Source organism: Melospiza melodia, chromosome 5, assembly GCF_035770615.1.
Source record: "Melospiza melodia melodia isolate bMelMel2 chromosome 5, bMelMel2.pri, whole genome shotgun sequence".
In the NCBI taxonomy this organism is placed as follows: Eukaryota; Metazoa; Chordata; class Aves; order Passeriformes; family Passerellidae; genus Melospiza; species Melospiza melodia.
Genome location: NC_086198.1, coordinates 15,966,970 through 15,979,759, shown reverse-complemented (window position 1 = coordinate 15,979,759; position 12,790 = coordinate 15,966,970). Strand labels below are relative to the sequence as shown.

Here is a 12,790-nt window from a genome sequence, read left to right as displayed (position 1 = left end):
CCAATGGAAATAAAGATTATCCCTATTCCATATAATCCCCACCCTGAGTGAGGCCAACCTAGTAACGTGTATGGGAAAGCAATATGAGACTGGAGTAGGATTCTGGAGATTTGCAGAAAATAGAAATATAAGACTGCTGTTTGCATGGCACTGTTCCTTTTCCAGGGCCTGTTTCTATGAACACTTGAATGTGTAACTTTCAGCATTAAGATGTCCAGCTGAATTTAATAGGAATAATGATTAGGCGCTCAGAATATGGATTTGTTAACCTGTCATTGAAGTAAATATTGAATAGGCATGAGAAAATTTTTCCAAAGTAATCAGTCCTATTGCTGCTCACCAAAATTGTTGAAAGGATGGTTCTGGATTTTTTTCATTGACTTCACTAGGAGTACAGTTAAACTGGTCTGGAAGAATCTGATGAATTTCCAATAAATTTATTTGGAGAGCAGATCTGGCCTGGCTTGAGCACAGATCTGGTATGGCTGGGCACCAGGAAACATTATTTTCAGTTAAATTCCTCAGCAAATACTGCTATTTACACCCCAAAACATGCACTGAAAGCACATATATCACCAGCTGTGAAGATGATCAAATATTTAAACAATTCTTTATCAAACAGATCTTTTAGCAAAATGTAGAAAAACTCACTAAAATTTAAGCTTGATAAATAGTATTCCATCAGCTCTGCTGTTTGAAAGATTTGTGAAAACATTCAATTTTGCAAGAGGGAATAAAATAAAAATATGGTCTGAAAGAAGCATAATTCTAATGCAGTTGCAAGAGTTGTCAGCAACCAGCAGTCTAGCCTGGATGGAGACACCTCCCAGACACTGCTGTTCTTGAAGAATTTTGTCACTCTTCTGTTGTTTTGTGGTGGATGGCTCAGTGACTCAGCCCAGGGCCTCCCAGCCAAACAACAGGAGCCCAGGGAAATGAAACTACCTCTAAAACACCAGTTGCTACCAAGAGACTGAAGTGCAGGAGCTCTCCTTTCCCCTTCCCCATAAAAAAAACAAAACAAAACAAAACAAAACAAAACAAACAAAAAAACAAAAAAAAAAAAAAAACAAAAAAAAAAAACAAAACAATTCCCCCCCCCCCAAAAAAAAAACAAAAAAAAAACAAAAAAAAACCAAAAAACCAAACCAAAAACCCCCCAACAAACAAAAGGAAGGTATGATTGCTATAAAGATGTGCTCAATCAAAGTAGGGAAACCACAGAGCAGGGGCTGGCTGTGCCTGCAGTGAGGCGTTGCTCCTCTTGCCCCTTGCTCATTGGTGTTCTGCTGGAGCAGCTCTAATGTCTAGATCTTACTTCTATAACATATGTACTTTCCAATGCTTTTTTTTGCTTTCAGGTACTGAGCTGATCCAGCCCTAGCTGCAAGCTGATCCAAGTATCAGGTTATATAGTGATTATATAGTGATTTCCAGCAGCTCTAAGCGACAACAGTCGCTTCTCATAAAGCTCTGTTGTGCAGTGAGGATGACAGAAAATGGTTATACCAATTAAATGAAATAAAAATCATAGGTTTCTTCAAGGAATACTGAACAAGTGCCAATACTTTACAGTTCTCCTAATGCAGATGAAGGTACTCTGCAAAAGTGAACTTTCTGTCAGTACAGTAATGCTTCTGCAGAGGAGGAGTTTTGTGCAGTCATTATGTCCACTTCAGTAAATGGGACAATACAGGATGTCATGTCACAGGTCTGGGCTGTTTCTACCCATCTTTTGCTAACACATGGGTTTGACAGTCTGTGTTGAAGAATTGACACCTAGAGCAGCCAAAGGTAGACTTTGCACTTCATCTTGTTACTCTGATGGACTTACCCCCAGGATCCCCAGATATGGTCTGCACATGCAGGCTGAAAATGGCTCTGTCTATCTGTGGGTGATGACAGAAGTTAAATGAGTAGTGGATTACTAAATTGATAAATGATACATTTTCCAGACTGAGATTCTACCTCAAGACTCTGAGAATAGCAAGGGCTCTACAGAAATACAGGTCAGATTTCTGCTTGAAACCATGGTGCTTTATCTCAGATAGACACTTAACCTGCTTTTACATGCTCCCAGTGATGGCAGTTCTCCATCTTCAGCCAAACTATTCAGACAGTAGAAAGTCAGATAAAAACAATATGCTGTGCTTTTATTGAGTGCTTACTTCCTTCATTAACGTGATGAGGGTACTCAGCCTGGAATGATGGCTGTGTGAATAGCACTGTCACAGCCTTGACATTGTTCCTCCTTTCTTTGCCCATCCCTCAAGGAACAAAAATAACTGTCTGCAGAAGTAATTACTGTCCACTTGCTACTCCCAGCACTGAACAAAAATGAAAGTTAAGGATTAACTTCAGTGTCCTAAGTGCTGAACTTGTGTATGTAACTCCTGTTTTACCAGAAGTCACTGGGGTTTTGCATTCTAGATGGGCCATAGGAATTAAGTCTCCTAATCTAATCCAGCTGTGAAGGAAAGTAAATTATCTTAATCTGCTGGAGCGTAACTTGTAGGTTGTATGTGGTCCTGTTCTTCATGGGGAGATGGAGGAGAGAAGCAATTTCTAAAAACTGTTCTTTGCCTAGCCATCTTCTCGTGGTACCCCAAACTAATCTGTATAGGTCTTGACTGTAAATCAGCACTTTTGAATGTTAAATTGAGGGTGCTGCTGCTGCTGCAAAGACTCCATGGTGTTAATGTCCCTGAGCATAGTTTCATAACTCCAAATATCTGCCAGTGTATACCATAAAGTTAATTTTAAAAAGTGATTGGCATAATATATAGTGGTTTATTAACAGCTTTTAGTACTACAGGCAGTTTTCATTGCTACTGGTCAGTTTGAAGTGTAGTATGTGCAAGCACAAAATGCTGGTAGTTCATTTTTTCTATTGTTTGGTGTAGGGCTTTTTCCCCTTAAAAAAGTAATAATTTTATCCCAGCTGTCTGGAACAAAAGTTTAGATGAGTGTAAGCACAGATGAATGTCAGTCAGTGCATTCCTGATGACAAACCACCCAGCAGTATAAGAAATTTCCAAAAGCATGGAAGTGTGAAATATTTTTGTGTGTTTTCCAGCTATTTGTAGATGATCTAAAAGACCTGCTTCTAGCAGGTGCCCAAGATGCTTTTATTTTCAGTTAGCTACTTACTGCCTAACTCTTAAATGCTGTGGAAAGCATTTATTCCCAACTGGATTGCTGAATAAATTGGAAACTAGAAATGCAGAGAACAGGAAAATGTTTGCTATCTGTGAAGGGGCAGATAGGCAGTCTTCTAGGAAGCTGGAATGCTGGGGGTATATTTTGGCACAGGGATTTTACCTACTTTTCTTGGCAACGTTGTTTCCTTATCAGACCAGGCACGCATTGTATTTTGCATGTGTCAAAAAGTGCTTGCCAGCAGGACTCATTCTGATAGCGACAACAGGAAGTCTGAAATACACCAAAGGAATGAAGGCTTGGGAAGCCAGACACAGAGGAGCAGCAGTAATAGCTGTTCTGGATAAGGAGGTTAAGCCACAAAGAGTTCAAGCCTATCAATGCTGTCAGTTGGATTGCAGGAGATTGTAGGTAGCTGCAAACAAACCGAAAAAATTGCACAAGGAAAAATGCCAAGCAGAGAAGAGCTGTCTTAGTTTGAGAGGCTCTGTTCAAAAAAATGTCTGATAGATATTGCTTTGGAGTATAACTTAGTCTCAGATTCATGATATGTGAATTCTGGCTTCTTGCTGTAAGCTCCAGAAGAAGCTGTTCATTATGAAACATCCCTTTACCTCACTTTTTTGATGGAATAAGAGATGCAGGAAATGAGCGTTCTGGCCCAGCTGTTCCTGCATACTCTCTATCTGCCCAACATTAAATTCTGTGCAGCTGCCAAATCTCCTGTAACTCTCCCTTTTACAGCCCCATGACCTGCAGCTCAGAAGCTCCCAGGGTCTTCTAAGTAGCCCAAGCCCTCCATATCCCACAACGTTTATGAACAGGAACAAAACTGAGCAATGAGGAATCTGGACACATTTTTATCAGTGACTCCTTTAATGAGTGGATGAAAATTTAGGTTTATAATACATGCTGGGATACTAGCACAATAACAGTGTTGGCTGCTAGGAAAGCTATAAATGCTTGTATTTAAGTACAATAGGCTCTTTATAATCAGATATTTTATAATGTTCTAAGATATTTCTGATGTTAGTGGCCTAAAAACAAAGCTGACACTGTTAGAAACTGTTGCTTAAAGAGACCAATGCACAGAGTATCCCCTCATAAGACTGCCAAGAAATCTGATACATTTTTCCATTGCTTGTGTAGAGGAAACCAAATGGAAAGGAGAAACCACAGAAACTCAGCTCAGCAGCTTAATGTCTAACAACATCTTACACAGTAAAAATGACAAGTACTATTGGAACAGAAAACACATCTTGCTTTTCATTTCTGGGGTCCACTGCAGTCTCATACTACTGCCTGTTTTTTTACCAGGCTCAAGAAGAATGAGCTCATTGCAGTTTACCACAATAAAGATGAGATATCTCTCTGGATAGATAGCAGCTGGTTTTGTCCATCCTTTTGGAAAATTAAGGCATGGTTCAAACACATATTTGTGTTTTGTTTCTTCTGAGACAGCCAGCCATAATAATCGCTCCATGTGCTTCAAATAACATGAGAAACTGAGACTGACTCACTGTTTCCCATTTCATTAGCTCAGGACAGGATGCAGATCCTATAAACACATTCCGTGTGAGGCTTTACATGGCATGGAGTTCCTTGCTCTAAGTTTGCAAACCCACTGTTTTTCATATCCCTAGAACAACTTTTCATGGTCTCTCTCTTCCAGCTCTTCTGACTGCCCATATCTAAGCATGAAATATGACTTAGGACTGCAGTAACGTTTCCCTTCATAACTTCCTTCTCTCAGCCACAGTAGTTCTGCTTAAGCTTCCCTCTGACTAACAAAATCAAATATCTACCCACCAGTAGCTCACCAACAGTGAAAGAATGGACCTTGGATGGTGCCCTTGGAAAGACCTTGGCTGTTAAGCTGCACATTGCAACTCCATTTCTACAAATATGGGCCTGAGTTATACCTGCTGAAAGTGAATAACCATTCAGCCAGATCCTTCAAGCATGTTTTCAGTCCCCATGGTGAATCAGTAGGGTTCCAGGTGTGTAAGAGTGGGAAAGACATGGAGTAGGAAAGAGCAGGAAAAACACGCTCTCTGGTAATGGATATTGTTACGGAGTCTGTTGGTAGAGCAAATAAACAATCCTCTGAGAGCCAGAGATGCAGTAGTTCTATTGGCCTTGAAAACATGTTCTGTAAAAAAACAAAAAAAAAAAAAAGCCAACAGGCTAAATGTGTTTATGTCTTTAGTTGCCTACATAAAGGCACTTAGAGATTTAGCGGAATTTTTACATTAGCAGCTGTCTCTAAATCAAGTCACTGAGATTGAAGCAGTTCCATCCTACAAAGAAAAGGTGGCTAGCTTGAGTTTTAAAGCACCTGAATACATTTATGAGCCTAGTATTTAATATTTTTAATATTGTTTTATGCAGCAGGATTTGGATACTGACATTTCTAGTCCATTAAGTATTCCAGTGTTTCCATTAAAAAGTTCAGAACAAAATATCTACATTTTAATATGGCCCAATAGCATGAATTTTTAGAGAAACTTCTATACATAGCATTAAAATATCTTGGTTTCCTACTGCTAAATTCAAGTTCTTTGAAGTTCTACTTTCATGTAAAAATTTTAATATATATAATAGGCAAAACCCAAGTACTTTTAAAAACAATTTTTAAAAGAACAGAAAGCATAATGAAACAAAATATTCCTGCACTGTTACAACTGCATTTTTCAATGCAAATTTACCCTGTTTATAGAAGTAAGTATAATGAAATATATAAGGTAAGTCATAGGTAATTTCTGGTTTTAGCAAATATCTGTATTTTAGCAAACACACTCAATATTGCTTTGGGTGTGTTTGCTAAAATACAGATGGAGCAAAACAATAGAGTTTGAGGTTAGTTTGCTGTTTTTATATCATTCTACTATAAGAGTTAAAATAACCATCAATGGAAAGGATAGCAACCACCAGTGGGAAAGGCTGAAAAACTCAGTGTGGTTGTTTCTTCACTTTAGTAAAACACCAAAGGCTGTATTTTTTGTACCTTTTTACTTTTGCTTTTGTAAAGACTTTGACAAATTGACTCTTCACACCCACACTGGAAATTGTCAGCAGCCCACAGCAAGGTAGCACTTTGCTGTCCACGTTATTACCTGTTTTATGCAGTGGTGCTTCAAGGATATTGAACAATATGTAAAATTTTTACATTCTCTAAATCTGAAGGGGATTATTTGAACCTCATAGGAAAACTGTGCATGAAAAGGCAGTGTTATGCTCCAAGCAATGTGAACTAAGAAAGAATATATAAATACAGCCAGAGACCAATAAAGCTGTAACTGCAAATCCACTGTGGCTGTAAATGGTTTCCCTTTAATAATGAAATACCACACTGGCAAAAATGAATGTATAACTCATGCTACCCCAACCCTAATTGGACTACAAAATAATGGTATTTTAAAACAGAGAGTCCTTTCATTCTCTAGAGTGCTCTTTGGTCATGTTTCAAGTTTTCTTCTGCAACTAGGAGGGCTAAAATCTTACATGAAAAGATGTAGAAACTGAGTCATACAGTCACTTGTTCTGGGGCCTGAAGTGAAACTCCAGATATCCCAGCACTGGCAGGAACACCACAGTTGGCAGGAGTACCAATGACCAAATTTCTCTGTGAAACAAAGAACACGTTGGCACTGAAGCTAAGTTTCGCAGTTTGAGGAAAGAAAGAAAAACATTTATTCAATAGAAGAAAACTTATTTGCTGATAGGAAGGGAAAAAAGAATTCTTTTCAGTGAACACATAGAAGAATAGTCTTTTGCTGCAAAGATCTCTAGAAGCTTTTGAAACCTTAAATTATTTCTTCTTAAAGAAAAAAAACTGTTTCCATTGACAAGAGTTGTGAGAATCTCTTCTGCAGCTCAGATAATCCAAGCCAGAAGCTGCAACTCAGATTTAGCCAGAATTTTTCTTTCAGTGAGTTATTTGAGCCATCCCTCTTCTGTTCCTATTATTTCTTACGTGCATGCTCCTGCTGCTCCCAAGTTTGATCTAGCAGAAGTTTGCTGCCTTTGAAATTGACATGAGCATCTGAGAGGGACATTGTTCTCATGATGTTCCAGGGAGCAGAAAGTTGTGTTAGGGCTTTCTGACATAGAACCTGAGGTGCATGGTGTGGTGTAAGGCAAAGACACTTGGCTCTTTCTCTTTCTTTCCCTCTCAATCCCCTGTGTGAGGCTGAGGAGGCTTTTCCACACTCGTACCTACAATATGCCTGCCTTCAATGAGTCGCAAGGAACCACCACAGTCCCCATCTTAAGCTGCAGCAACTCCTTGGGGAGCTGTTGTTCAGGTAAACAGCAAACCATTACTCATTTAGGCATTCAGACAGTTTCTCTGGGTCTCAAAACCCAAGGAAAGGATTCTGTCCTCATACCTTCATGCCTCCTAGATCTTGCAGAGATTTCATTTCAGTCAATAAAATAATATCCCTTTCTGTATCCTTCTTCTGCATTAACATTTCAGGTGGTAGCAATAAAAGGTTAGAGTCACTCTTATTACATTAGGAACAGTACTAACCTGGGATGAATTCACTCTCTGTGTTCAGATTTGTCATCTTTATTGAAGGCTCTCTGCTGCAGCAGTTATTGCTTTCCTAGGCCATTCTAACTTTTAGTCCTACGTCAGCAGAAAATGAGCATAAAAACAGAGCACTGGTGCAACTCCCTTGCATAAGCTCTGATGAACTTGGCAAAAGTCATTGTGTGACCCACCACTTGGTGAGTCAAGTTTTTATTTCTGTGGGATCCTTTTCAATAATGCTGAGAACACAGTCCAGCTATGGAGAACTTACATGTTTGCATCTCTCATGGGTGCAAATACCCAAGTTTGTCCAAATAAAGTGCCAGAAATTTATTGCCTGCCATCAGATTTCCGTTGAGCACCAGCTTCTGTCACCTGCAGAGGATGTGTCAGAGTCTTAAGATGTAGCAATGTAATTTATTTAAACAAAAGTTGTGTCAGTCTTCTCCCAGTTAACAAGCAGTAGGACAAGAGGAAGTGGCCTCAAGTTGCACCAGGGGAGGTTCAGGCTGGATATAAGAAAGATTTCATCACAGAAAGGCTTGTCAGCCATTGGAAAAGGGTGCCCAGGAAAGCAGTTGATTCATCATTCCTGGAGATATTTAAAAGATGTGTAGATGTGGCACCTTGGGACAGGGTTTAGTGGTGGCCTTGACAGTGGTGGGTCAGCGGTTGAGTGCAATGATCTCAAAGGTCTTTTCCAGCCTAAACAATTCTGTGATTCCACACATAATGCCGAGCTGCTACCATTTTCCTCATCCCATGGATAAAGCGGCACTGTGGCTGGAAGCACTGTGGGTTAGCTATTGGAAGTTCCTGCATGTGAAGCCATTCCAAAATTTCCCCTTATAGCTAGAACCTGTCACAAAGAAAAAAGTTGTTAATTACTGAAATAAGTAGAGTTGGATATTTAATCAGTCAGGCTGTTTATGAGGTCAATTTTTCCAGTTTTTCCTGAGAGCTGACAAAGAGGGAGAAGAGCAAACATACTGCACTTTATTCTCATTGTGGTTGAAGGTTTATGATTAATTGCCTTCAGCTGCATTGAATCTCTAAGGGGCAGAGCACAGAACTATTACAAGATCATGTTTTGATAGCCTTCAGCTCTAGAGTTTTGCTAAGATTTCTTCCACAGACATTGAAGAAATTGCTATAAGAAGGGGGGATACCAAAATTTTGCACTGAGTCCTGAGGAGGAGAAGAGAGAGAATCCGTGCTGGTTGATTAGACAGCTCAGCAAGTACCTAAACAGAAGAATTAAAAAATCCTTTCCATTACTAATGGAGCAGATACAGTCAAGGCTAGATGCAACTTCTCAAAGTAAAAAAAAAAAAAAAAAAAGTACCCATTTTCATGTAAAGAAAACCCCCCACCCCAGCTCTAACTCTGGCCTCTCACTGCTGGGGCACCTTGTTTGGGGCCACTTCCTCTCCCTATTCTGGTGGCCCTTGCATCCTGTTGGTTGCAGGATAGCAGCTCTCTCAGGGAGACTCTCTGCCTTTAACATGAAGCAGCTGTGATTTTCAGCAGGGCCACTTTAACAGCCCAGAAAAGAGCCACCTGAGGGTGGCTCTTGTTGCTTGTTTTGCTCCTCTGTTCCTGGCTGTGTTATCCCCCTCTACCTGGGCTCACTCACTGCTCACAAACATGTGCTTTAAAAGTGTCCCAAGCTCCAGTATGAAAGCTGGTGATGTATAATATATCCTAAGGAAAGATTTGCCTCTGTTCAGAAACCTTCCTGACCTCATGACTGAAGAAGAACAAAATAATGTATTAACAAAAACATGGTTCACTGCCAAAGAAAAGGAGTTCCTGTAAGGACTGAAACAATAAATCTCCTCTGTACTGAACTCCCAGAGGGAGTATGTTGTGTTTCCTCCTGTTCTTTATCAAAGTCCCCAAAATAAGCAGGAATGGGCAGTGACCAGGCACAGTCACCACACACCTTTTTCCATGGAGTAATTAAGGCCTGCCTCAGAGTGAGAGCACTCCCTGCCCAGCTGCACAAGGGAGAGCTGACAGCGCTACCACCAAGCATGAAGCTCCTGGGGACTGCCTTCTTTTTCCTTGCTGTACTCTGTGTTTGCACTGTGGGAGGTAAGTTCTTTGGCTTTTTTGGATAGACTTGTCACATCTCTCAAGTGGTTTGTGAACAAAAGCTGAGCTGTCAGTCGGTGTGTGCTTTTTCTTCATTTCTACTGCAGTGATTGAAAGACTGTGTGTTGGAGGAGAAGGTACTAACTGGCAGCTGAGTTATATGTGCTCTGTGAAAAACTTTCCTGCCATTGTATTTTTGTGACAGTTTTCTTTCTAGGTGTCATGGAGCTCCTAAATCTGAGAGGAGTCAAAAGCAGAGGTGTATTTACAAAAGTTTGCAGTTCTGTTTTTCTTCTACATGTTAAAGCATTTTTTGCAAAGATGGCTTTAAGGGGACAATTGAAATGCCTGAAAGATGTTGCAATTTTTGCGCTTGCAAGTTAGATCCATCCTGATAGATTTCCCTTGCACTATACCAGCCATAGGTTTGGCCAAGAATGCCTTTAAGAAATTATTTTAGTTTTGGCCCCGAAGATATAGGGACTTAAAACATCTGTCAAGTGTCGGATAATGAGGGGTGCAAGCCTAGGGGTCACATTGGTTACAGGGCACAGTATCTTTTAGATATGATTCTTAAATGCACAGATTTAATACAACTTTTGGTGTTCAGGTGGTCACTGAACTGATGTTTTCATTATTCTTCAGCTTAAAAGATCTTGCTTTTAAAATGGAATTAACTAGTAAAACCTGAAAGGGTGAAAGAACCTGCAACAAGGGCCAGAGTCTATCATCACCTTTGCCAAAAGATACATTTGAAGTAAAATCTGCCTTTTATCTGTACTTTCATTTCCCATCTCACTGGGCTACAGCTTCCACAAATGCCTATACATTTCCTGAAAAGGATCTATTAACCAGAATTAAAATTTGATAACACTAGATTACCTGATCTAAATGAAGTTGATCAACTTTTGCTCAGGTTATGTGTTGAAATCTAGTATTTTGTGGTGTATCTTATTCTATTGCTTGGGCTCATTGCTGTTAGGAAAACAGATCAATAAAGGAGATTAAAAATAAACCTGTGCCACAGAAAGAACTGCTTTTAAAGTTATGTTAAGTACAAGCCCCAAAAGTGTGTCTTTAGGTGCTATTTATTCTCTGTCTGCTACTCCTTGTAAAAATAGTCTTCCTGTCATTGTCAAAGCTTTAATTTCACAATTTCTGAAAAGCAAAGTGGAGTTGCATCAAAAAGAGCATGTTTAACACAACAGTCCATAAAGCTTACCAGAAAGCAACATGCAAAGGTGGGAGGAATCCTGCTAATTTTGTACAGTCCTTTCTTAAAAAAGGATTTTTCCTCCTCTGCATGATATGAACATGGCAGAAATTATGACAATGAATAAGCAGATTTTATATATGATACATTTGTTCTGAACAATTTTGGTTCTGTAAAACAGGAAAAAAAGTATTTTTAACACTTAATTGCAGGGTAGATGTGGTAGTGAAATTCTATTGGTAAATTCATGCTAGAAAACTAAGAAAATTTATGGGGAAATTTGGAGTATGTTTTTTTCTACCTTGTGAAATAAAGTTATATGCTCTGGTCAAGCTTGCTTCTGGCAGCCACATGCACCAACCTGTTAAGACAGAAGTGGTTTTATTGTCTGTTGTGCAAAGCTGGACCAGATTATTTGGATTTCCACTTTTTGTGATCTCCAAAGTGCTCTGGTCATCTGGGCTATAACAGCAGAATCTTGTAATCTGAAGCTGGGAAGTGATGGTCAGGAGACTCATGCCAGTCTCCCTTTTTTGAGCATTGGAGACAGCAACAAGACTTTTCTCCAGCTGTTTAGTATTATTAAATGATAAAAAATAATATAGTTTTTATATATAATATGATTTTTAGAGAAGGCTAAATCTCATCCCAGTGTTTTAATTCTCCCTTCCCCAGGTTTTGGAGTAGTTTGCTTTCAAAGCTCACCAAGACAAATGCGTGGGCTTCCAACTTTTTCATTTGCTGCACACAAGGTGTTTGTCTGTGTACTTTTTGTATATCATACATAGGACATTTCCACTGTGGTTAGTAAAGAATATACCTGGTCTTCTGTGGGGCTTCCAAATTTCATGCTTTTTCTTCAGCTGTATGCTCATAGTGCTTTTCTTTGCAGTTTTCTAACTTGTCCTGGGATCTTTCATCCTCAAAAGCCCATAATGTTTCAGCGGAGTCTGCCTTCTGTCAGCACATTACTACAGGCTCAGTTAAGTACGGATGTGGAGGCTGATAGCCTCCTGACAACTTGTTCTTCCTACCTAGACTTTTCTCAACCCTCTGGGAGTTAAATGGCATGCTTAAAATAGGAGCATGCTCATCTCAAGATGTTCAGTTCTCCTGGCATATTGCTCTTTATTCTTACCTGTTCCAAAATGTAGCTCAAATAAAAATGCTTTCTAGCATTTTTCTAGGTTGGTTCATAGCATTTTCAGCTTTAAACAGGCAGCACTGGAATGTGTCAAAAAATACAATGTCAAATTATAGTAATCAAATATGAATGCTCTTGAATCTGCCTTAGGATGTAATTACTTTAAAAATGCGTAAAGGTGAACTTGTTTCCTTCTAAAAGATGAGAGGAGAAGCCTTAGCATGTGCTTATAATGTAAGTGTTTAGACGTTGCATTTTCTTGTGCCTTGCTCTTGGAATGCAGCGTGGCGTGGCTGCACAGCACAGCAAACATCCTCCCCACAGTGCTGGTAGCACAGCACTGCATCCCTCTCACCCAGGCACCCAGGCTGGTGTCCTGCAGAAGTGGTGGCAGAGGACAGAGGGCTGTGCTCCTCCTGGCATCGGGCTGGGCGTGTCCAGGTAGTGTACCCGAGCAGAGGGGCTGGAATGAATCACCCTGTGTTGGACATGTCCAGGGCTGGGGTGTTAACACCCGATTGTTGACCCCTGTTGACAGCCAGAAGTAGCTTTATCCAAGTGCTGTGTCAGTGTTGATGGCATCACAAAGAAACAAGGGAGTTCTTTTTTTGAAAGGGAGGAGCAAATCTTGGCATTGAGA

At 39.9% G+C, this 12,790-nt stretch overlaps 1 protein-coding gene across 2 annotated transcripts in view; it reads left to right on the top strand.

The window, feature by feature from the left end:
- Nucleotides 1-9,590: 9,590 nt before the first annotated feature.
- Nucleotides 9,591-12,790, top strand: part of EMCN (endomucin) — a 53,736-nt gene continuing 50,536 nt past the window's right edge. The window contains exon 1 of one of the 2 annotated variants that reach the window (XM_063156410.1): nt 9,591-9,793. In XM_063156410.1, coding sequence (XP_063012480.1) covers nt 9,610-9,793 — 184 coding nt within the window. In that variant the 5' untranslated portion in view covers nt 9,591-9,609. The remainder of the gene's footprint in view (nt 9,794-12,790) is intronic. The other variant, XM_063156409.1, reaches the window with a different exon arrangement.